Here is a 27572-nt window from a genome sequence, read left to right as displayed (position 1 = left end):
AACAACACGCAAACACGTGCACTCCGCGTACGAACAGCTCAGCGCTAAGCATTGTTATGCAAAACCAGAAGTTCCTGTAGCACTGCATTGTCGTGACCTCGTCTTAAGTCGCCATCGAACAATAGGAGCAATTGTGACTGACAGGCAGCAGGGAGACGAGCCGACTGTGGACAGAGTCGTCATTATTAGGACTCATCAGCACATTCACATGTTTCTGTTCTGATGGGGTTTCTTGTTGTTTACGAACAATAACAACTTCACGAAGTATTTCATTGTCATGCCGGCACTCAAGGTGGCCAGTTCACGGGCTCACACGGTGGTTCCCTCTGTTCGACAAAGCGTTGTCGTATGGATAGTCGATCATTCACGTACACATTGTACCGACGTCCTTCCGCAAAACCAGCCCCTACTCGGGAACATGGTTGATATGAACGCGTCCTGTCTATCGCGTCTAGTTAACACGTTTAGGACACAGCATAAGAGTATTCGGTCAAATTAAGCCACAGGTGACAGATTGTCCAATCAGAAACGCCGACAACAATCACGACACCGCAACAAACAGCACGACGCGTTAGCTACAGGCCACGACAGCGGCGGCATTTCGACTTCGTGAAGTGAACGAAAAGGCGCATATTGAACTCACCAGTGTTTGGTGAGACGATGGTAGCGATGATGCACATGAACGGTATAAACACACACACACACGCAGGGTGGCTACAGGGTAGGCATAATGGGGAAAAGCACACACACACACCTCGCCGTGATCCTCATGAAATCTCAACTTCGTTGTGCGGCCGGAACACGTGGCCAAACAAAGCGCTAGGCGTACGTAACAATCTTATTGTTCGAAAGGAATATGCGGCATCACGGCGGCCGACTCGACGTTTAGAAAAGCTAGGAGGCAGCATTATTAGTATTATTACACGCGTCGGATATTGTGAACAAGCGAGTTTTATATTGGACACCCGACCAGACCTCATGGGACATCTGGGTAATTCGGCGGGAGCGAGCAGGTGATGGTGGCGAGCACACAATACATGTTCGTTAAGCTTATCGCGCCATACGCAATAATACAACAAGTAGTAATACTTGTCATTCGTTTACGATTCCAAAACAACAATAATGTAATTGGTCACTTATTTGAGATTTAAAACGTGCGCAAGGCACGCCGCTCCCACGCAGTACGTAGCAACTCACATTCGTCACTGTCCTCACCTACAGTATATATACACACAGTGATAGGCGACGTTTCGTGCAATTACCTTCTCCATGGCGCACGAATTACGGATTTACTCTGGCGTGCGGTATATGCGTCATTTGCACGTTATGCTTCACTGGTGTCACAACAAGCAACAGCATTGCCATCGCCACAGCTCGGGGTAAGTACAGCGCCCTGCTAAGCTGTGTGAGTAGCTGTGCTTTGGATAATAGCATCGACTCAAAAGACAGCGAACCCGTTCCACAATAGGATAGCAGCAGCATAATCATCATCATCATCAGCAGCAGGATTTCATCAACATCACACCTAACATCGCACATCACGACCATCTCTCGGAAAATTAGCGCCTCCATGTCCTTAATCTTTCGTACCAATTTATCAATAAGAGCGACACTAGAAGTTACGGCTCGTAAACAGCAAGCGCAGACGCCCTCTCATTGTGACGCATCTCAATAACCCCGAACAAGTGCGCATACTCCGCACAACCTCCACCTCCTCCACCTCGTCCACCTCGTCGTCTTCTCCAAATAGCCATCAATTCGACTGTAACGCAAAACAAACTCCCGCATTGCTCGTACGCCACCCGCACGTCGTCCTTGCCCGCCTCTGCAGAACAATAACCCCTCGCGCGAAGCGCAACTCGGCGGGAAAGGCGGAGGAGGATCGTTGCCCGCAAACTTCCCTTCGCAGTGACTCCTCAGGCGGAGAGACACTCTGCAATGTCGCCCACAGCCGCTAAACTTGAACTTTCCGCCGTCTCAACAGTTGCCGAACTCTCTCGAAACGCAGCACGCACAACAGGGCCACACAAAACTCGACTCATCCCGCGAACCAAAAGGTAAATGACGACGACGATGCAAACACTCGCAACAAAAGCACCACCATCAACATCAACAACATCAACAACAACAACATGACAGCGCTCGACTGCTACTCACCGACACCCGCGCCCAGGACAAAGAGAGGGAGCGGTCGAGAACACCGCGGCGAGTGGCGCGCGTCACTCGCCGCACGCCTCGCCAAATCGTTACGCGATCTGGTGCCGAGCCCCGCACGGACAACCCCAAGTTCACTCGAAGAAAGCCACAAAGGGAGGGGAGGGTGGGGGATGGGCGAGGGGGGGGGAGATTGCTCACTCGGCCCTGCGGCTCGCCCACCACGCGACTCGCAGCAACATCGCCCGAGCGAGAGTTGGCGGTGCCTCGCTCGGCAAACTCACGCGCGCACTTTGCACAAAAGGAGAGACGTGGCCGATACGGGGCAACAGCGAGAGTCTCTCACTCTCTCACTCTCTCACTCATCCCCCGTATAGCCTTAACAGACTGCTGGGGCAAGTGCTGTTAGCGAGCACCTATAAAGGCCGGAACGGTACACGAGGGGGTGGGTGGCCAGCACCACGCCCGACCGCCTTAGTCTCCCCAGTGGCAATGTTTTTATCCACCGCACCAGGTACTCATTTTAGGCTAGGTCGACCTAGGGGAGGCTCAGGACCGGTTCAGATAATCGTCACTGGTGTTGGCCGTGAGCGGGAATCGAACGCGGGTCGCCAGGTTCATAGCGCAGCGCGCTAACTGCTACACTACCGCTCCCCACTCTCACACTCACTCACACTCACTCTCACACTCACTCTCTCTCACTCACATTCTCACACTCTCACTTACTCATCTCACACTCTCTCTCACCCTCTCACTCTCTCTCACCCTCTCACTCACTCACTCTCACACTCACTCACTCACTCTCACACTCACTCACTCTCACACTCTCTCACTTTCTCACCCTCTCACTCTCACTCACTCTCACACTCTCACTCACTCACACACTCAATCACTCTTTCACTCTCTCTCACTCACACTCTCACACTCACTCTCTCACACTCACTCTCTCACTCTCACTCACTCACATTCTCACACACTCACTCTCACTTTCTCACACTCTCACACTCACTCACTCTCTCACTCACTCACTCACTCTCACACTCTCACTCACACTCTCACTCTCACTCACTCTCACACTCACTCTCACACTCACTCTCACTCTCACTCACTCTTTCACTCTCTCACTCACTCTCACACTCACTCACACTCTCTCTCACTCTTTCACTCACTCTCACTCACTCACTCTCACACTCTCTCTCACTTTCTCACCCTCACACTCACTCTCTCTCTCTCACTCACTCTTTCACACTCTCACACTCACTCACTCACTCTTACACTCTTACACTCTCACTCACTCACTCTCTCACTCTCTCACACTATCTCACACTCTCTCACTCTCCACACTATCTCACACTCTCCACACTCTCCACACTCTCACACACTCTCACTCTCTCTCACGGGGCGTGAGTGGACGGACGGGGGGGAGTGGTGGGGGGTGGACGGGGGGGGGGGTGGATGAAGGGGGTGGACGTGGAGGGGGGGTGGTGGAGGGGGGGTGGACGGGGGGGGGTGGACGAGGGGGGTAGAATGGGGGGTGTCCGTGGGGTAAGGCGCGGCCACGTGAACGCGCGGCCCCCACCGCGTACAGCAGCGCGCACCAACATCCGGAACTGGGTCCGGAATTACTTTGGCACCCCCATTTCCATCTGCCCTAATTGTGTTCTCATCGTAGCCGATATTCCTATTACCCTGTTCATAGGATTTCAACAACATGTGGTGCATATTCTTGGTTCTTTCGGTAAAGTCACGTAGAAGGGAAACAATAACATAATAAAAATATAAAGCAATAAAATTCTCACGACGTTTCGATTGCAACACAAGCAATCATCATCAGGTGTCAAAACCACAGCAAGAATTTTTTTTTTAAAGTGGTGCAATAAAATAGGAATATTATTGATCGGTAGGCGTTCGTGTGTACTCTAGTGGTAGTTCCTTACGCCGAAGATGCCTACCCCAAGCCAGTGTTAGCAGCGTTCTGGAAACTTGGCGAGTGCGAAAGTGACCCTTGATGTGGATTCTACGAATTGCGAATGAGCTGTGTGCGTGGCTTGTAGCTTTGTGTTCCTCCATGCAGGGGTTACACAAACTCCACTCCATTCTCCAGGGCTGAACAAACAAATGACGTCGATACGCGCTGCACGCGCCCGATGATTTCTGCACGCGCCCCCACATGAAGTGGAGCGCGTTAATTTGTTTAGAGTCGTCGCTCTCCTATCTTACAGCACGCGGAACAGGTCCACACACAGTGCCTGTCTTTCATTACATTACAATCGGCGCTCGCTGTATCGCGTGACAGTTGTTTACCAATCACCGGGCGCGTGCGGCGTGCAGCGTGCAACGACTTAGTTTGTGTGTTGAGAAGATGTCATTGATGTTTATGAGACCTCCTTTGCCAGTAGCAAGATATAGTAATAGGTTTTTACCCTTTTATCTGGCACCAAAACTGACACCTTTGTACAAGGTATCATGTTTGCAATAACCACAACACAAGCAGTCAAAATGCAAACAAAAAGAGACAACTCTGATGATAATAATATTCACTGTCCTTGAATTTGATTGGTCCACACCCGAGACGGCTTTTCTTAGATACCTTTAGTCTCCACTGGTGTTGGACCAGATGACGCCAAAATGCGTACAACTCAAAAACAGCGCACTATCAGAGTATTGAGAGCTCGGGCTAAGCATTTACATTATGATACCTCCTTTGCCAGTGCTACTGGAGGTCTCATAATGTAAATGCTTACCCCGAGCTCTCAATACTCTGATAGTGCGCTGTTTTTGAGTTGTACGCCTTTTGGCGCCATCTGGTCCAACACCAGTGGAGACTAGGCTCTAAGAAAATCCGTCGCGGATGTGGACCAATCAATTTCAAGGACAATGCATATTATTATCAGAGTTGTCTCTTTTTGTTTGCATTTTGACTGCTTGTGTTGTGGTTATTGCAAACATGATCCCTTGTATAAAGGTGTCAGTTTTGGTGCCAGATAAAAGGGTAAAAACCTATTACTATACTCTTTGGTTGACTTTACCGAATAGAACCAAAGAGTATGGATCCTTGCAGTCACGAAAGCTTCAAATCTAGAACCTATTACTATGTCATTGATGCTGCAGCTGCGTTGGCAGTGGTGCACCAATAACAACAACGAAAACAACTCAACGCATTCAACAACAACAGCAACCTTCTCCATCATAGGGAAACTATATAATAGGCGACATTTCAAACAATGGCCCTTCGTGCGCTACGAAGGTCCATTGCCCGAAACGTCGCATATGATATGTGTTGCTTTTTTGTTTGTACACGTACGCGTGTGTGCTTTGATAACGCCACCCAACAGGGGTTTCCACGACTCCACTCCTCGCAAACCATCGCGCATCGCACGTCCATGCTCCGCACCAGGTATCACTCCGTTTGAATGAAGTCGGTGCTCGCCGCACGCGCCTGATGATTGGTAGAGACGCCTCACGTGCGTGACTCAGAAAGAGCCACGATGCGAGTTGATTGACATCGAGCGTGTGTGCACGTGTGTGCACGTGTGTGCACGTGTGTGCACGTGTGTGCACGTGTGTGCACGTGTGTGCACGTGTGTGCACGTGTGTGCACGTGTGTGCACGTGTGTGCACGTGTGTGCACGTGTGTGCACGTGTGTGCACGCGTGTGCACGTGTGTGCACGCGTGTGCACGTGTGTGCACGCGTGTGCACGCCTGTGCACGCGTGTGCACGTGTGTGCACGTGTGTGGGGAGTGGTAGCCGCAGTGGTTAGCGCACTGTTCTATGAACCCGGCGACCAGAGTTCGAGTCTCGGTAACGAGCGATATCGGTGACGAATATCTGAACCCGTCCTGGGCCTCCCCTAGGTCGACTCAGCCTTAAATTAGTACCTTGTGCGATGTGTAAAAATCTCCACTAGCGAGACAGAGGCGACCGGGCGTGGTGCTCGCCACCCAACAGCAACGTGTGTGCCTTGCCGGCGTTCATTGGTGCTCGCGAACAGCACTTGCCCCAAAAGTCTGTAAAGGCTATTCGGGGATCTTTGTCTTTGTGTATGTTCAGTGTTGCACCCAAGCGACTCTCGCGAGATTGTTCTGTGCTGTGCACCGGGTGTTCAATTCGCTTTCCCGTACTTTCCTGATTATTAGACGCACTTTATTACTCTGCGCTTTAAAGAAATAAGTTGCGGGTGCGTCTTATAATCCGGGAGGTGTATGTGTGCGTGCGTGTGACCCAGGTTTGTATTACCGTATTGACACGGGGAACACTTTCGGGGTGCGTCTTTCTTTCCGGAGCGCCTTATTGTAATCCGGAGAATACAGTAATTAAAAAAACCGTGCTCAGATGAAACCTGCAGTCTTAATTATTCAGTCAATTAGCAACGCAACGTCGACTCGCACGAGTCTCTTGTTGCGCAACTCTGTTAAACTGCTCCCTTGACACGTGTGGTGTGCCCTCGCCTGCGTGTCAGCAATAAGAACAAACTCGCAATCTCGACAGTCAAGAGAGCCCCGCGCGCACGCGCACTCACGCACGCGCACACGGGGACACGCGCACGCGCGCGTTTCAACTCCAACACCCGCGCGGCGCGCGATTAACTTCGCTTTGCGAAAGTAGTTTACGTCCAGCTCTCTGGTGTGTGTTTGAGGGTTGTTCGTTAGGCACAATGTCCGCAGCACGTCCAGCGGAACGTCGGACATCGTGCTGTGCGGCGAGTTTGGATATACCGATGTTTGGTGATCTGTGCGGCGAGTTTGAATATACCGATGTTTGGTGATCTGTGTGGCGAGTTGGGTATACTGATGTTTGGTGATCTGTGTGGCGAGTTGTGTATACTGATGTTTGGTGAGCTGTGTGGCAAGTTTAGTCGTGATTGGTGTAAGGGTTATGTGGTTTATTTCGTGAAAACATAGGAAGTGTCTTTGAACATTCGCTTGGCATAGCAATGAATGTACCGTTCAATCTGAGACATCCCATGCGTGCCGTCCCTTCATCTGAGTTGTGGCGCTTCAGTTTCCTTCCACGTGAAGCCAAACACTTGTCAACGGAAATGGCCAAATGTTCAAATACAGAACCCCCCCCCCCCCCCCCCCCGAAACACGGCGTCTCGAGATTCACCGAGGCTCTTCTGCAAAGCAACACGTCAGCACTGTGAGTACTTATGGTCACTATCACCTTGATATTACTCACTCTGAGGGCCGATGGCCGATGGTCAAGAATAGCCATGGGGTGGATGGCCGATGAACGGAACGCGTCCTGGAGCCCTCCCGATGATAAGAAGGCGCGAAGCGATCAGATCGGGAGACGCAGTGGTTCAAATGAGCCGGTTTCCAGGAGCATTGGGGATTATTCCATTGCAGATTCGCGGCGGCTTGGCGGAGGCCTTCATCCAGCAGTGGATTGATCGTGGCTGATGACGACGATGATGCGGAGGATGGGGAGGTTGTTGGTGCAGGCTCGTGAGCTCGCGAGGAATGTCAGGGCACGCGGGAGGGCCTGGGGAGACGAGGCGAGGCAGAGTGCGGCGAGGCTGACCGCAGAGCGACCGCGTTGCACTGTGCAAGGCGGCAGCAGGGGCGTCTCCTCCCACCGAGTATAATTGACGAGGGTGGCTGTGTCAGTTTTCTCGGTCACACTACAATTACATCGAACATGGAGTCCAATTGAGGGAGATCATCTTACGTATCGGGCTTTCCGGAACCACCGTCCTGGCGACCCACCCGCGATGCACAATTCCGCGTTCGCCAATCTTATCGTTCAACGGTGATATAATGTATTCGGTACATGCTGTCAGCGCCTGATGATTGGTAAACATGAGCCCCGCCGGGCATAGCAAGTGCTGATTCAAATTACGATCGGGGTCTTGTGTGCGTGCGTGCGCGTGTAGACGCTTGCGAACAGCACTCGTCTCAATACGCCTGTCAAGGCTATACGGGGGATCTTTGTATTGTGTGTCCGTGTGTGTCCTTTGTGACGTAGGGAGTGCTGATTTAAATTAAGATAGAGACGTGTGAGTGTGTGTGTGCGCGTGTTTGTGTGTACACGTGTGTGTGTGTGTGTGTTGCAGTGGTTAGCGCGCTGTGCTACGAACCTGGCGAACCGAGTTCGATTCCCGCTCAACACCAGTGGCGATTATCTGAACCAGTCTTGGGCCTCCTCTAGGTCGACTCAGCCTCAAATAAGTACTTGGTGCGGTGCGTCAACATCGCCACTCGGGAGATAAAGGCGGCCGGGCGTGGTTCTAGCCACCCACCCCCTCGTGTACCGGTCCAGCCTTCGTATGTGCTCACTAAAAGCACTTGTCCGAATAGCCTGTTTAAGGCTATACGGGGGATCTTTATCTGCGCGCAGCACGTGACGTGCAGAGCGCTCCGAATTCCACTCTGCGGTACCCACGTCACGTGGGACGTGTTCGGCAATTATGAATGTCATTTGTTGTTGATGGAGATTGGTGGACGTGTTGGCGTAGAGCCACCGAGGGCTGAAGCTTCTCTCTACACGCACACGCTCAAGTGGGGTTCGTGTCTGTATGTCTGTACAAGGTGAGCATCGCACATCAAATCACGCTTCTCTCGACAATGTAACGCTCTCTCAAGAGTGGAATTGGCCAAACATCCCAATGCAAGACAATCGTCAAAATGAGCCTTGAGACTCCGTGAAGATTTTCCGGGATACTAATAACAGTGTTATCGTCACTGCCATTATGACATGTGGACAATGTAAAATTAATATCGATTCAAATGTGCTTAACCGCACTATCGTGGTTACATTGATCAGCAGAGAGGAGTGCAGCAAAGTTCATTGTTGCACAAAACAAAGCTCAAATGTCCATGCTGCCCGCCTTCTCCAAACATCAGTGTCCAGACGCGACGAGGCATGGCCACATATATAACGCGCACCACGCAGGACGTGCGGAGGACGTTATCCAGTCGCAGAATGAAATAAATGAAGGCGCTGCGAATGCACCCTGCCCCAGCTGCCACACAAACCGTGATGTTGAACAGCCTGCGCGTAGCGAGTGGAGAGCTGGGTTGGTGTGTGGATAACATTGGCTCAAGGCAGATAGTCCCTTGGATGTGGATAACGTCAGACCTGACTCCCACATGGGGTGGGAGGCTCGTGCCCGTGCAGGATTGGCCTCTCTCTGGCTGGCTTTGCCCGGGTCCTGTGCGCTCTCAGGCGAGTGGCGTGCAACCGCGGAGTGCATCGTCAGCGGATATTTGCATTCATTATCTCGCGTTTCAAGGGATGCTGCTGTTGCCGTGGTGCAACGGTCCAGAGGTTGTCAGTTCGTTTGCTCTCCTTGTGCGGAAGTTCAAACAATGGTGCCCAGTCTCTTCACTTCCCCCGGGCTGCCTCTGCCCACCCAGCAGTGGAAATGGGCGTAGCACAGTCAATCCATTGGCAGGCGTATGGTGGGGGTGACGTGCGGGCTACTCCCATTTCTTCCCAGATGTCCAGCCAGCGTGGGAGAGTAGGCCGAAGTACACTTTAAAGGGCCTGCTCGCTTGAGCTCCTCTAGACCAACAGTGGCGTGAGGTGTGAGGTTTTACATTGGTGCTAGACCAAAGATACATCTCTATTTGGGTGGCTTTTTCTGCGTGAAGCAAACAGCTCCGTGCGTTTAATGCCTTTATTTGTCCACACTTTAGGCAAAATTACCAAGCATGTATTCCCCTTAAATCCTTAATGAGCCAGCACTCTTGCCATTCGCGGTCATCAATCAATCAAGCCCCTTAGTTAAAGCCTTGCGAGGTCCCGTTGAGATGCATTAGCTCTTCCTCAAGCGTGGCTCTGGCTTGGCCACGTGGGACGAAGCCTTGGCTATTTTGACAGGTCATCTCATTGTTATTTTGCAAGTGTTATTTTGACCGCTGCCGCGAACGCATCACACGACCACCGCCATCGTTAACACGATCTCGCCAAGGTGAAATTATGCAATTCTGATAACGGTCCGCGCAACGAGCGTTCTCTACAGCAAACTAAGTGGCTTCTACGAAACATAAAAGCGACTAGAACTGCATTGGCAGTGATGTATACGCACAAATTATTTAAAAAAATACCACGAATACTCTCTTAGAAAAATACACACGGGACCCAGGTGTCAGGAAATTGGCATTAAAGTGCAGTGTTAATGATGAATGTATTCAGTTTCAGCATAGGTGCATTTGCGTCCGAGAGTACGTTTCACCTAGGAAATGGAGCAATGGAATCAGTTCGTGTGCAGGTGCTGGGTGGATTGTTGCATTGCTGATCGGTAAGAGATGGCAACAGCTTGGGGAGAGGTCTTCATCCAGCAGTGAATTGATCGTGGCTGATGATAATTGACTCACACGCAGTAAGAGGCGTGCATCTCAAGGGTTGAAATGTGTTGGTGCCTGTGGTGATGTTTTACACCCCACAGTCCAAATAAAATCCGCATTGCATCATTACAATAATACAAATGTCTGATTTATAACGCTCAAAAAATCGTGCAGCGAGTTGCTAAGACAAGTTGGGCCACAACGTTCTAAGGATGATTATCTCAGGTGGACCTCTCAATCAGCTGATTCCCACTCAGCTTGCCTTCGCCGTCTTCTTATTTCGGAGTCAGACCTGCCGAAGATTCGCCAGTGGCTACGGCCAATCAGGAGCTGCGAGCCGCGCGACGTTGGCATCGTGACGTCATCACTTTTCCTTTTGCAAAACTCCACGGAGGGGGGGGGGGCATGGCAGAGCTAAAGTTGTGGTGGGCATCACAATGGCTCGGAAATTACAAACTCTTCAAGACGAGTGGTACATTATAGTCCGGTTCTACGAGACCTAAAAGGGCCACACATCAGCATTGATGTTATAATGATCATCGTTGCAAGTTGTATTCTTACCATTCTCTTCTCTGATTTGCTCCATCTCTCTATGTCTGTATCTGCTCTACCTGTGCCCCTCTCTCCTCTGTGTAAGCTTTCCTATATCCCATTCCCACCACTCTCTTCATCTTTCACAATAGTCTAATTGCCACTCTGCTACTCCACAGCACCATAATTCTCTTCCTATTTAGGCCAGCATGCATGCCAAGACCCTGGCACCCTGCACACGCGATCGCTGGCTACAACCTGGCACATATAAGCCCAGGTCATGTCATGACATTTGTTTTTGTCTTCATTGCGCAAAAGCAGGCACCCGGCCTAGTTTAAATGGACCTGTGCCAACATGTGAATGGCTCCCAAGGGCTCTCATTTGGTTATAAATAAAAAGTTGGTGTGTTTGTGAAATTACTTATGCATTTATGTATTCATCCATCACTTGGATTTTCAGGCTGATCGAGAGCAAGGTGGTGCACAGCTTACTGGGAGTCCTGAATAAAAAAAATATCAATTTATAGAGCTGATAGCACAACTGGAATAGCATTTCGACAAACAAGTATATATATTTTTTTAAGGTTCGAGATAGTTACAGTTTCAGTAGTATGCCAATGTAGTGACCATGGTATAATTTATGACTATTTACATAATCTACACCCCTTTACATATCCTTGACTGGATGAAGGTCTCTTCATGGTTTGTTGACACTGGTTGTTTGACCATACTTCATCACCCCGGTCAGTTGGGGTTGGTGCAGGAGGGGACCCAGGACGAGTTAAGGTATCACTCGCCACTGATGTCAGCTATGGCTGGAATTTAAACTCGGAACGCAGGGTTCATGGTACAATGCGTGAGCCATTCACTGCTCCACTCGCAATGATTACTAAATTACCTTAAGGTGCTGGGATTTATAACGTTTAAACAAATAAAACCTTACAACTGCTGCATGTACATGTGTGATGCAAGCTAAACGCCATAGCCCTATTTCTGTACATTTAGGCCAAGGAGGCGCTGGCTATTTTAGAGCTGGAAATGATGACGAAACTCAACCGTCATCACCCACCACTGATGACGCCACTCCATTTGGCAGAGCAGGTCGCTTTCCTTCCATCTGGCATGTCAAGCGTACGATGAAAAGTGTGAGCCAGAAACCTCCTTTTCCAAATGGCCGAATGTGATATCCCAGTTCCCAAGTATGTCATATTTCATGAATAGCGACTCTCGGTGCTAACATTCGTTGAAACTAAAGGTCAGTGTCTGTCCACTTAAAGGACAATGTAGCAGCACTCGTGTTCAATGTTGGCAACGAGATGGTGGAAATTACACATTACCACGGTGGAAGCCAGACCATCTAAATGCCAACCGGTTAAAATGTACTCATTTAATAAATCGTAGATGGCTCACAACATTTCCAATTGCCAGACAAATGCATTTACCGCAACAGAAGGCAAGAGATATCTGGAACCGACACAAAGGCACTTACACAAGTAGCTTGAACAGACTTCATTATTTATTCCAATATTTATTCACTTTACACAAAAAACGAGCGTACAGGCATGTCCAGAATATAGCACAACATAGGACTAATATTTAGGACACCCTTTCAGGGGGTAGAGACAAACATTATGCTTCAACCTTTTAACAAGGGGTGGGCAAACCTTGAGTTTTCGACCAGAGGTAGGGGGGCTCCCACTGTTTGAGGCCACAGACAGTACATTGATATTTTTTTTTTGTTAAAGTTAGGCAACTGCTTCCAGAACCATGAGACCACTTTACTTTCTGAATACAACTCCCGAAAAAGGCTATATAGGTGCAAGGACACTCACTCTCCCGTGTGGCTACGCAAGCACGTGCCGCCACCGTGATGATGGCCTGCTGGATGTGCTGTGTGCGCGCACGTGCCGTCACACGTAAGGCTGTAAACCAGGTTGTGGGACGACATCACAGCATATGACCGCGTGCACATGTGAGTGCTCAAAAAAGGCGACGCGATGCTAGAACTTGCCACGGACGGCATACGTAATATTCAAAGTAAGCTTCGGCACAACTTAGGCAACCGAGGCCTGAGACGCAAGAGAGATAGACAGACACCCGAATATAAATTCGCATGCAAAGGGTTGGTTTTTTTTAGAACCTACATCACACCACTGCCTATAGTAATTATTACAACTTGCGTCGTTACAAAAAAAATCCATCCATCGAACCAGAGACGTGCATTCGTCTTTGAGGACCGGATACAATCTACCACATTCAAAAAGTGGGTGGCAGGGCGAGTTGAGGCAAAACGTGGATCTGGAACGTGCCTGACCAGGACTCTGACCCAGTGTGACGGGGAGGCGAGCAGGCCAAGGCTACTTTAATAATTGCATAGCGCCCTGTCTACGTATTCAATGGTGAGAGGGGGTAGAAAGCCCCACTTTTGGACCAACCTAAAGCAGAACTCGTAACGTCATCTCGCCAAGCTAAGGGGCGCTCATATGCAAACATGCAGTTAAGAAAAAATAATGAACCCTCATAGACATGCGAGCAAAGTGAGGTCCAGCCGTTTTTTTTATTCGCTCAGAAATAAATTATCTACAAACGGAGCAGTCAGCCGACTGAGTTTGTGCATCGCAGGAACACACACACAACAACGAAAACCGAAATTGAAATTTTTTTGTAAAAAAATGTTTGTACAAGAGTGCTCGTCTAAGAAAGTACAATACAGTGTTAACATATTGCACAAAGTTGCGACTATAATGGTGAAGCGAGGAGCGCACACACACACACAATGGACTCGGCGCATTAAATACAGCGACACACGGACGGGAGACACCGATCATACAAAGCCGCGTTTTGTACAGTGGCGTTAAATCGTCATATTACAGTCCTTTACAAAACAAAACGACAAGTAATATAAAAACAAAAATCAGTACACGTTAAATAATCATTTCAGTAGGCAAAAATAGGAATTACATGTCTGTTGTAAGCTACTCCGTCCATTGATGGGGAGGCGACTGAAAATTTGCCATTTGATTCAGGGCATTTGACGGTTTCCCGTAACACGCAATTAAAAATCGCACACGCGGAGTAAGAAAACGATTTGTATCGATTAAAAACAAACCAAGTGACTACCACGGTCAGGAATGGCCAAAGCACTCGACTGTTGAGAGTTGTAAAGGCATCGTGTCTAGCCCTTACAGAATATGAAATACCAGAGTTATAGAGTTCTTTTTTAGATCATGGATTTTTGTAAAACTACCATAGTCACAAACGGCCAATGGTATAACATCCTTACAAAAAAGCCTACCACCCACCACTCCACCAGCTCTAACACGGTTATTTATACCTAGCCCAAAGACGACTACAAAAAAGCTAGTTAGTCGATGGGACAAACATCGACCTCTAAAAACAGTCCGCGATTTCTCAAAAGGTCCTGTTCATACGGCGAATGTGGTTGAGGTTTGGTCCTGAAATAGTTTAACTATATAGACGGCGCCTTGCTGGGATCTTGACTTATTATTATTATTATTCACTTGTAAAAACGGTCCCAGCGTTGGCTCCATCTAATGGCTCCTGAGAGTTAATGTTTCGGGGAAAAGGGGGGGGGCAGAAAGGGGGTTACTCATCAAGGGTCTGCAAATGGGGTGCTGAGCGGGGATGGATGGGATGGGAGGCTGGTGTATGCTTTGGGGGGTGGGGCAGTCCCTTCTCTGGAGGAGGAGGGCGAGTGAGAGGGGGGGAAGGAGACCTGGAGAGCGAAGGGGTTGAGGGTGTGGGGCGGGGGTAAGGGGTGACCCTGGGGAAGCTGCCGGCTCCTGGGAGAACCCACTGCCGCAACTCCCCAGCAGGCGGGACCCTGGCTGGCCAGCAGTAAGGCGAGAACACAGTTCTAGCGAGAGACGGGCATCGCTGCGAGGCATGGGCACAGAGCGCCTCCTCCTCCTCCACGCCGTACTCGAGTCCACGTGCAGTGCGGGGAGAGGCGCGCACTGCGCCAGCCTCATCCTCCTGCTCCAACCTCGCCCGCTCTGCTCCTCCAACTTATCATCTTCTACTCCACTATGTCACCAACCACCACCACCAATCTCCTCTGCTGGCTGCGCGCCTTGCTCGCTAGGGGTATGTTCACAGAGCTACCTTGCTTGCAGCTTGGCTCTCCATAGCTTCTGCTGCTGCTGGTGCTGCTGCTGGTACTGCTGATGATAAGAGCTGCTGCTGCTGATCCTTCCCCCACCCCCTTTCAGCAGGTGAACACGAGGTTGGCGATGCTCGATTCCATCCACTCCCCGGAGATCATCTCGCTCACCTCGGGCGTGCAGTAGTCTGGGAACTCGAAGTGGGAGCCCCCCCCGGAGCTGCCCGTGCTCAGCGCGTCCGCCTCGCGGTCGAGCGCGCCCAGGCTGCCCAGGATGAGATCCACGCTGGACGGGGAGGCGGGCGACGAGCCCAGCTCCAGCTCCAGGTCGAACATGTCGTCCTCGTCGCTGGAGCAAGACGAAGACGACACCGTGGAGGTGGACAAGGACCTCGACGACGACGACGACGTGGTGGATAAAGGCGGGGAGGTGACCCTCTTGATGATGGCTGAACTCAAGTTGCTGCTGCTGCCGCCGACGGTGGCGGCGGCAGCAGCAGCGGCGGGACCCTCTGGGACTCCACACTCCTCGTAGAAGCTGAGGCGATCCACAGCCTCGCCGGGGATGCTGAGGGTCGGGCTCGAGGGCACGGCGGCGCCGGCGGCGGCGTGAGACGAGGCGGAGGAGGCGGAGGCGCTCGCCTTGCCCCGCTCGCCCGCCGCGCCCTTGGGGCTCCGCTTGGCCACCCTCACTCTGCCTCCCGCCGCCTCCTTCAGCAGCGAGGAGCCCATCTTTGGCTGCTGCTGCTGCGCCTTCACCTTGCCGCTGCTCTTCTTGCTGCTGGAGCTCCTGCCCGCGGGGGTGCCCTTGGGGCTGCCCTGCTGCTGCTGCTGCTGGGCGAGCTTGGCTTTCTTGCGCGGCCGGTACTTGTAGTCCGGGTAGTCGGCCATGTGCTTGAGGCGCAAGCGCTCCGCCTCTCGGATGAAGGGCACCTTCTCGCTCTCCTTCAGCTGCTTCCAGCGGCGGCCCAGCCGCTTGGAGATCTCCGCGTTGTGCATGTCGGGCGACTGCTCCATGATCTTGCGCCGCTCGATCTGCGACCACACCATGAAGGCGTTCATTGGCCGCTTGATGTGCCCGCTCGCCGTCTTGCACCACCCGGGGCCCGGCGCGCCGCTCTCCGTCCCGAGGACCCCCACCAGCGGCCCCGGGGCCACGGAGCCGGGGTCCGAGCCCTCGGCTTCGGAGTCGGAGCGCGAAGCCGCCGCATGGTCGGGGCGATCCATGATGCTCCGGCCGCCCGCCTGCTGCACCATGGCCGTCCTGCGAGTTCCACGCTCCTCTCGCTCGTTATGTCGCCCCTGCGTTGTGACTCGCCGAGCGTCCCCCCCACCCCCTGCGTGGGTTGTGGCTGCCCGAGCGAGTTGCTGGAGATTTTCTAGTTGGGGGGGAGGGGTGGAGCCGGGCCGGACCGGTGTGGCCGGAGGTCGATGCTCGCGCGCGGAGGGCCGCCACTAGGGCAGTCCGGAGTGCGAGGCCGCGCTCCGCGGTTTGAATCCGCCTCCCTCCGGCCGCTCCCTTATATAGCGGCGGGCACCGCTCGACGTCGCGGCCACGGCCAATGGCAGCGAGGGGAGCGCGCGTGGACACGCCTGGCGCGGGCTCTGATTGGTTGTTGCTAAGGGAGCACGCGCCACGCCTACTTTGTTTTTTGAGGGGGGGGGGGCGGCGCGGTTAAAAAGGGGGGGGGGGGGGAGTGGCCGACCCAGAGACAGACAATCCAGCAGTGGAGTGGAGTACATCATATACACATCATATACACATCATAGGCGCGCGCGTGTGTGTATAGACGAACACACAACCGCCACTCGCCACGAATTAATGATGCCGTCACCATGAAGACTGTGCCAGGCTAGGTGCACTTTGTGTGTACGTACACGGCCAGGCAACAACACACGCACACTATGCATGCAAGACCATTACGTAGCACAGCCCAACACACGCACACTATGCATGCAAGACCATTACGTAGCACAGCCGTGAGAGATGACGACACCTCGAGGGATGCCTTCATCCAGCAGTAGATTGATCATGGTTTTGCTGATGATGCTGACACTATGGATACAGCACAAAGAAATATAAGTACACACAAGTAGCTCATGCACACACCACTTACCAACACAAACCTCGACACACTTCATTCACACACTTCGCTATACACACACACCGTACACTCAACTATACACACATCTCGTCCACACGGCACACACTGCACATATCACACCATGCACGGCGCTCCATACATCTCACTACATACACAATCCACACACACTCGCACTAAAGATCCCACACACCGCGTGTGCACGTGTAGCTTAGACACCCACACCAAACCTCTCGCCTACAGCCCATATGCACCTACAACATCCCTGTAGAACACAGCCGACACATCACACACATAGCCACACCATAGTCCTACGAAGCATCCTATACACATATACATGCCCCCTTTTCTCTCTCGCACACACACCAACAACAACAAAAAACCATTCCACACACAACACACACTTCACACCCACCGCAAATATATCCCGTACACACTCCCGAACACACACCCTTCACGCCACGCTTCACGACAACCACGCTCATCACAATTCACACCCCCACACACCCCCTTCAGCGCCCCCATCCATCCCCCCTCGTCTCCCCTTCACACCGGCCACATGCGGCAAGCCCCTAAGCTCCGCTAAACTAATACTCGAATCGCTGACTGAGAACGAGCGGGCTGATAAGAGCACGGTTGTTGTTGTTGTTGCTGCTGCTGCTGTGCGTACGGAGTTGCTGCTTACAGCACCTGTGGAACACGCCCGGTTACGAAGCACCGCACCAAATTAATGATTGCTCTGAATTCGGCAGAACGAGCGCCCGCCATCTCCCGCTTTAATAGCGATTAGCTTAATTGGCATTTAAATGAAGACTCGTTATCTACAGCACACCTTAATAACGCGCTGTAATCCACCTAAGTAAACCATTACATCCGTGGCGTTAATTTTCAACAACCCACAGCCTCGTACGCCAACGCACGCACGCGTGTGTGTGAATGTGTGTGTGGGTGTGTGTGTGAGTGTGTTTGTGAGTGTGTGTGAGTGTGTGAGAGTGTGAGAGTGTGAGTGTGTGAATGTGTGTGTGAGTGTGTGAGAGTGTGTGAGTGAGTGTGAGAGTGTGTGAATGTGTGTGAGAGTGTTGTGTGAGTGTGTGTGAATGTGTGAGTGTGTGTGTGAATGTGTGTGTGAGTGTGTGTGTGAATGTGTGTGTGAGAGTGTGTGTGAATGTGTGTGAGTGTGAATGTGTGTGTGTGTGAGTGTGTGTGTGTGAGTGTTAATGTGAGTGGGTGTGTGTGTGTGAATATGTGTGTGGGTGTGTGAGTGTGTGTGAGTGTGACGATTATCTGAACCGGTCACGGGCCTCCCCTAGGTCGACTCAGCCTCAAATGAGTACCTGGTGCGGTGTGTAAACATTGCAACTAGGGAGACAAAGGCGGTCGGGCGTGGTGCTGGCCACCCTCCCCCTCGTGTACCGTTCCGGCCTTCATAGGTGCTCGCCAACAGCACTTGCCCCTACAGTTTGTTAAGGCTATATGGGGGGTCTTTATCTTTGTGTGAGTGTGAGAGTGTGTGAGCGTGTTTGAGTGTGTGAGTGGAGAGTTTCCCACACCTGGGCAGTGTGCTTATGACCGGCTCCAGTTTAACAGCAGAGGTCTCACTCCGAATCAGTCGAGCAGCAATATCTTTTCATCGGTTGCGTAACGCTGTGTGGAAGCTACCTGGTCTGTCGCTCCGCACTAAGCTTCAGGTCTTCTCGGCCACGGTCATTCCCTCCCTTCTCTACGCTTGCGAAACGTGGACCCCCCTAATGGACCATCTTCGCCGGTTAGAAACATTTAGGCTGGCCTGCCTACGATCCATCCTGGGTTTAACCAGGCTGGATTGTGTGAGGAGCTTACAAATCCTTGATAGATCTGGGCAAGGTCCCATCGGTGAGCTCCTCCGGCGGGGAAGGCTGCGTTGGCTGGGTCATGTAGCCCGCATGCCCAGCCACCGCATGCCGAAACAGCTTTTGTTCGGCCGGATTGAGGGGGCTAAACGGGCGCGGCACGGGCTAGATAAGAGATGGAGTGATGTGGTACAGGAGGACGTGGAGCTGAGTGGACTTGCCGGTGACTGGTACCAGCGGTGTCAAGATCGGCCTCTGTGGAGGAGGCTCGTGAAGGACGCTTCTGGGCAGTTGGAGGCAGTCGCCCTCCAACAACAACGGAGGGCGGAGGAGCGACGCTCACAACAACGAGCGGAGCGCCGGGTGGCTAAAGCACAGCAGGTGGTGCATCAGCCAGTCATCTCAGTCATCTTAGTCAGCCGACCCGTGGCACTTGGGTCTGCCCCGTGACCTCCTGCCAGCGGGCGTTCGACACTTCACGTGGCCTCAAAGTGCACATAGCCTGGCACAAGCGTCGTGGTGACGTCACCGCCACTTAGTGGCGAATGGCGGTTGTTGTTGAGTGTGTGAGTGTGTGAGAGTGTGTGTGAGTGTGTATGAGTGTGAGAGTGTGTGTGTGAGTGTGTGTGTGAGAGTGTGAGTGTGAGAGTGTGTGTGTGGGGAGCGGTAGTGTAGCGGTCAGCGTGCTGCGCTATGAACCTGGCGACCCGGGTTCGATTCCCGCTCACGGCCAACACCAGTGACGATTATCTGAACCGGTCCCGGGCCTCCCCTAGGTCGACTCAGCCTCAAATGAGTACCTGGTGCGGTGTGTAAACATCGCCACTAGGGAGACAAAGGCGGCCGGGCGTGGTGTTGGCCACCCACCCCCTCGTGTATCGTGCCGGCCTTCATAGGTGCTCGCTAACAGCACTTGCCCCTACAGTCTGTTAAGGCTATATGAGGGATCTTTTTTTTGTGTGAGTGTGTGTGTGAGTGAGTGTGTGAGTGAGAGTGTGTGTGAGTGAGAGTGTGTGTGAGTGTGTGTGAGTGTGTGAGTGTGTGTGTGAGTGTGTGAGAGTGTGTGAGAGTGTGTGTGAGTGAGAATGTGTGTGAGTGTGTGTGAGTGAGTGTGAGTGAGTGTGTGAGTGTGTGTGTGAGTGTGTGAGAGTGTGTGTGAGAATGTGTGTGAGTGTGTGAGTGAGTGTGTGTGAGTGAGTGTGAGTGAGTGTGTGAGAGTGTGTGTGAGTGAGAATGTGTGTGAGTGTGTGAGTGAGTGTGAGTGAGTGTGAGTGAGTGAGTGTGTGAGTAACGCCGTCTGAATAATCGCGCAGCAGAGACTTTGGCCAAGGGAGCTCTCGAGCCACCGATTGGTCCGGCATCATCCAAATGTGGCGGTCGTGGGGACACGGCACCGCGAGCTCCGAGTGACACTGGCTGCTGCCGGGCACGGATGTCGAAAGGGGTGGGGGGCCCTGGCGTGCGTTTCATCAGCGGGTGGGACCACAGCGCCCGTCCGCCTCACCCACCCACCCCCCACTCCCTTACCCCACCACCAACACCACCGCTGGGCTCGTCCCCCGTCAACCTCCTCGCTCACCGCGCGATGCGTGGGAGGCTCCCGAGGCGGCGCCGTGGACTGTGCACAGAGCCGCGTGATGGTGGTGGTGGTGGCCTCTGTGCGATTCTGGAAAGCGTCTGGTTCAGAGAGAGCGAGAGAGAGAGAGCTCTGTCGCCTATAAATAGAAATCGCTCGCACAGACTGCTGCTGCCTCGGCTCTATCAATAACAACAAAACCACGACACTAAAAAAAGGCCAGTGTCTGCGATTCGTTCTATATATAAAATTATTTTTTCTTTAATTAGACTCAACGACAGACTCAGGTGCGGTGTCTCGTAACTGGATGTCTTGTCCTTTCCTTGTGTGGTGTGGCATGGAGTAGCATTGACCCGCAACCCTGACTCTGAGTTAGATTCCCATACCTGTCCGGATTCTGTATCCATCCCACACGAGTCTGGGATTGGATCCATATGCCGTGTATACACATTTATATTTTAAACGCCGCAAAAAGCTATCGGCTGGAACTAGTGCAGCGTTTGTACACGTCCAAATGAGCATCATACTGCATAGGATTCAATACTGTTTTGTGGAATGTAATATGACTATTTTATCCGAAGGCACGCGAAGGCTACAAAACGACTTTAAAGAACGCCCGGAGTGAGGGTTAGGCATGCATTATGAAATGTACTCATCGTTCACGTGAATTCTAAACACACACACAAATCGCTGTCGTTAAGAACCCTATAAAAGTAACTCATTGACACTTGGATGATGAGGGTCCTCTGGTAAACGCATGCATGTGGAGGGTTCAGACATAATGACACATTGCCGATGTCTGGAGTCTGGATATTTGAGACTGTCATCGTAGCAAACAATAACATCGGTCTTGACCGCTGACTTTGAGTCAAGCGCCATGAGTCAAGCCTCAGTTCCGCTGAGTTTACAGTGGGCCCACTTAGTGTGAAGTGTCAAGTTCGTCCACGGCAGAAGCGCAGGACCGCATTATCAACATCCTGTTTGGTTAGACATGGTCACGACTGAGGTTGCAGTAATCCATCGACGATTGAAATCAAATCTTCACACTCAGGATTAGGCACGAAGCAAAGCAACCCCCTGGAGGTTTGATTAAATGGACTGTTTCTCATTTTATTTTGGCTCATTTGTAATTGCTTTTCGTTCCATCAGCGTATATGGAAACTTGGCATATAATTTACTGAAATAGTAGATTCCTATGTCCACAGTTTGCAGCATGAATCGTGAGTGCAATAGCCGATTTTAATTCAATTGCATCACGATATGCTACTCATGATATACGCATCACATTGTTTCCGTATGAATCGATTATTTGCAGCTCGTATATGTGCCGCGTGACTGCTTCGTGAAACCCGGCAACAGCTAGACATTCCGCAAGCACTACAATGTCAAATAAATTATTGAATTGAATTGTAAACACACATCTGGACAATTCATCATATGCCCAGAGGGGGAGAATCATTATCACACCAGCTATGGCCATGAGCAAGTCTCCGAGACCCCGAGACTCCGATGTCAGTGACTGTGTTGTATTAAACAGCTTAGGCAAACCGATTTCCCCATGGTTCTCTTATAAATGACAAATTCAACTGAAATTCCACTGAGAGTGTTTTATGTAACCAACGAAAAGGAGTCGAGCAGTGACTGCATTTGGCTTATGGGGTAAAGGTGCAGCTATGCAATTGCTCGCTCACGCCACTGCTGACGGAAGGCCCTCCACTAGAGGGAGCGTTAGGGAGCCCCTCTACAGGGTATTTGGCCTACGCTTCCACTCTAGTTTGACCACTTTGAAGAAGCGGGAGGACCCACGCCTTTCGCCAACCCACGTGGCCAGTGCCGGATTATCCTCGTAGCAAAAGTAGCTACATATGTTGCTATGGGCCGCGCACTTTCAGGGGCCCCGCGCTAAATGCTTCCAAGCTATCAATTCCGGTTCAGTTATTCTGCACTTGCTCTATTACTATAGTACTATACTGCCTACAACTTTTATGAACGACTGGGTGTTTAAGGTTAGCGATTTGTCGTATTATCTTGCGAAATTGCAAATGAAAACATACCATTAATTTACTATGCAAGAAAAACATTTATGTGTTTTAAGATGTGTTTAATTATTATTATTATTTAGGGCCCCTTCATAACATATGCTACAGGCTAACTGTGATGCATCTATTTATACTGCTCGGTGGACAGAGCCGAGAAACTTGCCCTTTGTGAACAACTGGCGTGCCGGGAGGTCGAATCGGCGACCTCTGGGTTGCGAGTCCAGTGTGCTGGCCGCAGCATCCCCTATCTCAAGGGTCCGCAACCAAAATAACAAGAGACATTTGTTTTCGAATTTGGTAACAAAAAAAAAATCGATATTTCAAGATTCGCAATGCACGTGAATACGAGACGATGGTGCTTAGTAAGTAATGTCACCAAGCAGCTCTTAAAGAGCTGCATGCGGCTCCCCAGCCGCAAGTCGCCTACACCTGCCCGAGCTTATATGACGGTGTTTCAGTCAGTTAACAGACTTAAAATGCATCTCACTCCGCCGGTCAGTGACATCTCAGTAGCACTGCAAAGTGGATGGGACGTGACCGTTGATAGTCATGTCCAGATTTAGCTTTGCTCAAAATCTGATTGCAGCCATTGAATTTATTTGTAAATGTTGCGATGAACCACACGGCTGTCACCACGTATGTGTCCATTCCACTTGACTTCACACCCACAGGGGCCAAGACAACATTGGGGCACCACTCGCTGATCTTTCAATGTGCACCTGTGCAAGGATGTAACCATCTTTGGTTTCATGAAACTGATCCTCTGCCAGAGACAGCTATAAAATGTGTGTGGGGGGGGGGGGGGGGGGGTTGCACGTAAGTACCAGGTTCATATTCCACTCACTATGCCATAAAAAACTATCATTTTACAGAAAAAAATAACTTTATTGATAAAGTGTGGGTACTCCGACTACCTCGCAAGCGTGGAAGAGGAGGCCAAAATCGTTTTAAAAGGGGCTCTCTAGGGCTTCCTCTAGCGGGGGCCCTTCCGCCAGCGGGGGCCCTTCCGCCAGCAGTGGCGTGACCAAGGAATTGCAGGGCTTCGCCTTTACCCTCTACACGTTACTGTACTTATCGAAACACCGTCGCATATGCACAGCAAATGTATCCCGCGTGCGTTCACCGGCGACTTTGCGCGAAAGCGTTCGTGGTTTTTTTTGGAGTGTCCGTCGTGTTGCCCCTTCCACGTTGACGCAGCACGCTCCACGGGTGCGGAGCTCTCAGTCTGAACGAACCCCTCGCATCTGGGTGCTTGGCAGAGTGCGGCGAGGCGCGCGCGCGCGTGGACGCAGCTTGTCGGCGTGACGTCACCGGTCACGCACCCTGAAACACGAGCGGCGCCAATGATACAATAGGTCCCACGCTAAATCTTGACTTAAAGCTTTCGTGACTGCAGGAATTCATATTCGTACGTGACTTTACCGAAAGACCCAAAGAAAATGAGTCCCACGCTATTTCGACGTCGCTTTAATTATGACTTTTGTTTACTTTCGCCCAATGCTTTCCATGTGTACGCTAGTAAAAGCGCCGATTGTTGCCAAATCAACATCGCCCGCCTGCATCTACATCAATTCGCAGGCATTTGCACGCACATGCTTGTTTTTACTTCGGTGTATTCTCACGTCTCGATATTATTTCTTTCTGTACATCTGTCTATCCGTCTGCGCCTGTTTGCTAACGAGGCATGCTTGTTGTTCGAGGATTAGGTAGCAGGCATTAAGATTTTAAGGCCCTAAAGAGTTGCAAGTGAAATATTACAAACGAACAATCCCGCTCTCATAACGGGCCCCGCGCATATCACCCAAGGGGGCTTCACAATGGCTGAGGCATCGCGAAGGATTTCCTGAGATTTGGCAACACCTCCCCTTTGCTTGGCAAGTTCCTCACAAGGTTTGCCAGACAAACAGGGTTTACATTAAAGTTGGTTAAAACTGTTTTAACATTTCTATTTATATTCTTACGATTGCGTACCCATGAAAGCCTCATCGAGTCTCATGACGCTTTTTCAGGAGGGTTCCTGCCAAGATATCGCAACAACTGTTATGTAGATTCTAATAGCATAATTTGCGGGTATTTTTTATATTTGGCAAAGTTTGGACCTTGACGCCGGCACCCAATGGCCTCCTCTTGTAAACGACGTCACGGGATCATTAACGGTCCACTCTGAAGCAGACGGCGCGTAGTATGCATTGTCTCGTTAATTAACACACCGCAGTATTAACCAGGGTGGCCGCCGCATTCGAACCGTGAACCTCTTCAACAAGTGGCGAGCGCGCGACAACGACTACCATCAGGTGGGCCGGTGTGACCGCCGAAATCTGAGCGCAACGTCCCTGCATTGTTCAGAGAACGTCATGGGGGTCTACGGAAGAAAACGTTCACAAGCAGATCGGGAGGGCAGCGTTCGCTACATCACTGGGCCCCATCTTGCTCCAAACACTTCGATGCCCTCCCGCGTCGCCGGGTGTTCCTCTCTGGTCCATGGTTCCCTGCGCTTAGGGTTGTTCCCCACGAATGGAAGGTGGTGTTTACCAGACCCGTGAGCTTCGCTTATCTTGTTTCCTCGTTTGATAAGTTTCTCTTTGAAGGCATTTACCCTGTACTATTTACGAGGATTAAGACGTTCAAAGGTCCAGATACAATTTAATAATTAAACGCCAAATGGTCCCACCGATGGTATCATCTTTCCAGTCTCTTGTGAATACTGAACTTTATTTCCAAAGGAATGACTGCATTGTAAACTTTATTTGAACTGGAGAAATAAGCGCAATGCATATACACGGCCAAACTATTACCAACCTCCGATTTGCTCATGACATGGTCATTGCAAAATATGTACCAAACATCACTACATTTCAGTTGTCAGAATAAAACAGTTCCGCTGGTACAGACGTGAATGTCGCAGTTAAAGCAGCTTGCAAATCCAGCCCGCCGAATCTGGCCCAGTCATTTTCAGAGTCACTGTATTATGTTGAGCGAAGCATGGATTTTTGTCAATCAGAGAATCTGCCCGAAAGATAGTACCGTCCCCATCGGTCCATAATCAATGCCCTGAGCTGCACACCCACTCGCGCCAGCACTCCCTATGAAGTCGGGCACATGTCGCTAATTAGCTATGGATTTTACCATGTTGTGTAGGGGTGTTTTCTCATTGATCCCATCCAATTTACTGCGAGCAGCCTACATAGACGTGCCACTCTAGTTTGGGGTTACAATGCAGGACATCCGCATACGAGATGAGGACTTGTCCATGCCTAGTCAGCTATAGATTGGTTGATGTTGCATGATGTGCAGCTCTAATGACAGCAAATGTTCCCTGTCCTATACGCAATGGGCAGGAACTGCGAGATCTAAAGCCACTTCTGGGATTACAATTTTAAAATACACAAATAATGCGTGTAAACAAATCACCTCGAATGTGCCCATCTCATCAGAGCTCGCAAGCGAAGCAGGAATTTAGCCTGGCTAACATTCACACGGGAGACTGCTTGGGAATACCAGCTGTTGTCGGCTTGGTCTGCGAGGTGGATAGCAGATGGCAGTGCAGCGATGGGTTGAATCTCACCACGTGGCGTTTTGAGGGTAAGCCCCTGATGTGAATTTTGACCAGGTGGATGCTCCGTTTCTTTTTCTCTCACGTGCCACACGTTCAAACACAGAGTTTGTCAAACATCTCAATGCAGGACATCCCTGAAAATGTCTCGAGACTTATTGCGACGCCTCTCCTTGGTAAATAAAGGGCATTGTTATAATTACTACTACAGTAATTGTATTATTGCAATGCCTGCATGAGTTGGCTCTGGGCAAGCGGCTTATAAGGCCAGTAATCACGACTACCATCACAATCACCATCAGTGGTGTTTAGCAGAGGATCATCGTTTGGTGAATTCAGTGCTGATCACATTGCCTTGCCTTTAAAGTAAATAAAACAAGTTTTGAGTATGAATACAGCATATGGACGTGCTAGTTATTAACGAGGTACAATTCACCTGCCTCACAATTCAATGAATTGTCACAATTTATGGTGAGAATGCAATCCAAGAACGGTCGTCAGTTTGTCTCATTGCTTATGTCTCGTCCGTGTGGTCTACCTTATCCGTCTCGTTTTGTATAATTTTATCCATTTTCCTTAACTTTACATTTTCACATAACTTGCATTTCGTAAGATGCATTGTAAATATCAGATTCTTACCAGCCCAAATTGTAAATGCAAGAAGTGATTTAAAATGATGAATCAATCGTTCCGTGTCTCGTACTTAAGCCCCAATGCAGAGCTACGTTGACGCACTGTGTGTATGGATTTGACACGCTGCGATTGTGCCTCAGTGTCGCGTATGAACCGAACATGCCAACTCGGCTTCAGAGCGGCCAATTCTCCCACAGCATATTAACCGCGTTTAAGTGCGCTGCGTGCACATAATCACGTACACAAGTCCACGTGTCGGGATGCGTGGCGCGCGCCCGCGCGCGCGTGTGTGCGCAAGGCTCAGGAGCTGTCTGTCCACGTGTGATATTGTTATTGCAGTCTCTGAAAATGAAAGAGCTTTTTGTCTTACGAGGGATATACTTTACAAATAACACCGTAATTACACGCACGCTTCTCGTCGCTGCCGGGGACATGCGCGAGACTCGTGACGACGCGCGGAGGCACACGGGAGTCGCGTGTTGCCCGGAGTCTTGCGGCGGTGGTGGCGACGACGCGGGGAGGGACGCCGGGACACGGAGAGTCCCGGCGTGTTTGCAGGGCTCCTGCATTAAGTGGAATCGTGCAGTCACCATGGCACTAAGGCCCAAGGCCTCATCGCACACAATCCACGTGGATGTAAGAATGAGATTGCACCACACAGTCACGCAGGGAGTGGGGGGGGGGGGTGAGCAGTCATGCTGGGGGTCATGACATTTATTTGAAAGTGACTAGATATATA

General features: G+C 51.0%; 1 protein-coding gene and 1 long non-coding RNA gene across 2 annotated transcripts in view; both read right to left on the bottom strand.

The window, feature by feature from the left end:
• Positions 1-3473, bottom strand: part of LOC116951184 (uncharacterized) — a 78285-nt gene extending 74812 nt beyond the window's left edge. The window contains exon 1 of the long non-coding RNA XR_004404138.2: positions 2158-3473. This is a non-coding gene — a long non-coding RNA (uncharacterized LOC116951184). The remainder of the gene's footprint in view (positions 1-2157) is intronic.
• Positions 3474-12476: 9003 nt separating this feature from the next.
• LOC116951175 (transcription factor SOX-12-like) lies at positions 12477-16590 on the bottom strand. Its single transcript, XM_032969650.2, has one exon. It carries the CDS (start codon positions 16356-16358, stop codon positions 15207-15209), a length of 1152 nt encoding a protein of 383 aa, XP_032825541.2. The 5' UTR covers positions 16359-16590; the 3' UTR covers positions 12477-15206.
• Between the last annotated feature and the right edge of the window lie 10982 nt (positions 16591-27572).

Source organism: Petromyzon marinus, chromosome 3, assembly GCF_048934315.1.
Source record: "Petromyzon marinus isolate PM22_M1 ecotype Great Lakes invasive population chromosome 3, UKy_Petmar_22M1.pri1.0, whole genome shotgun sequence".
Classification (NCBI taxonomy): Eukaryota; Metazoa; Chordata; class Hyperoartia; order Petromyzontiformes; family Petromyzontidae; genus Petromyzon; species Petromyzon marinus.
This window is presented reverse-complemented; position numbering and strand designations above follow the sequence as displayed.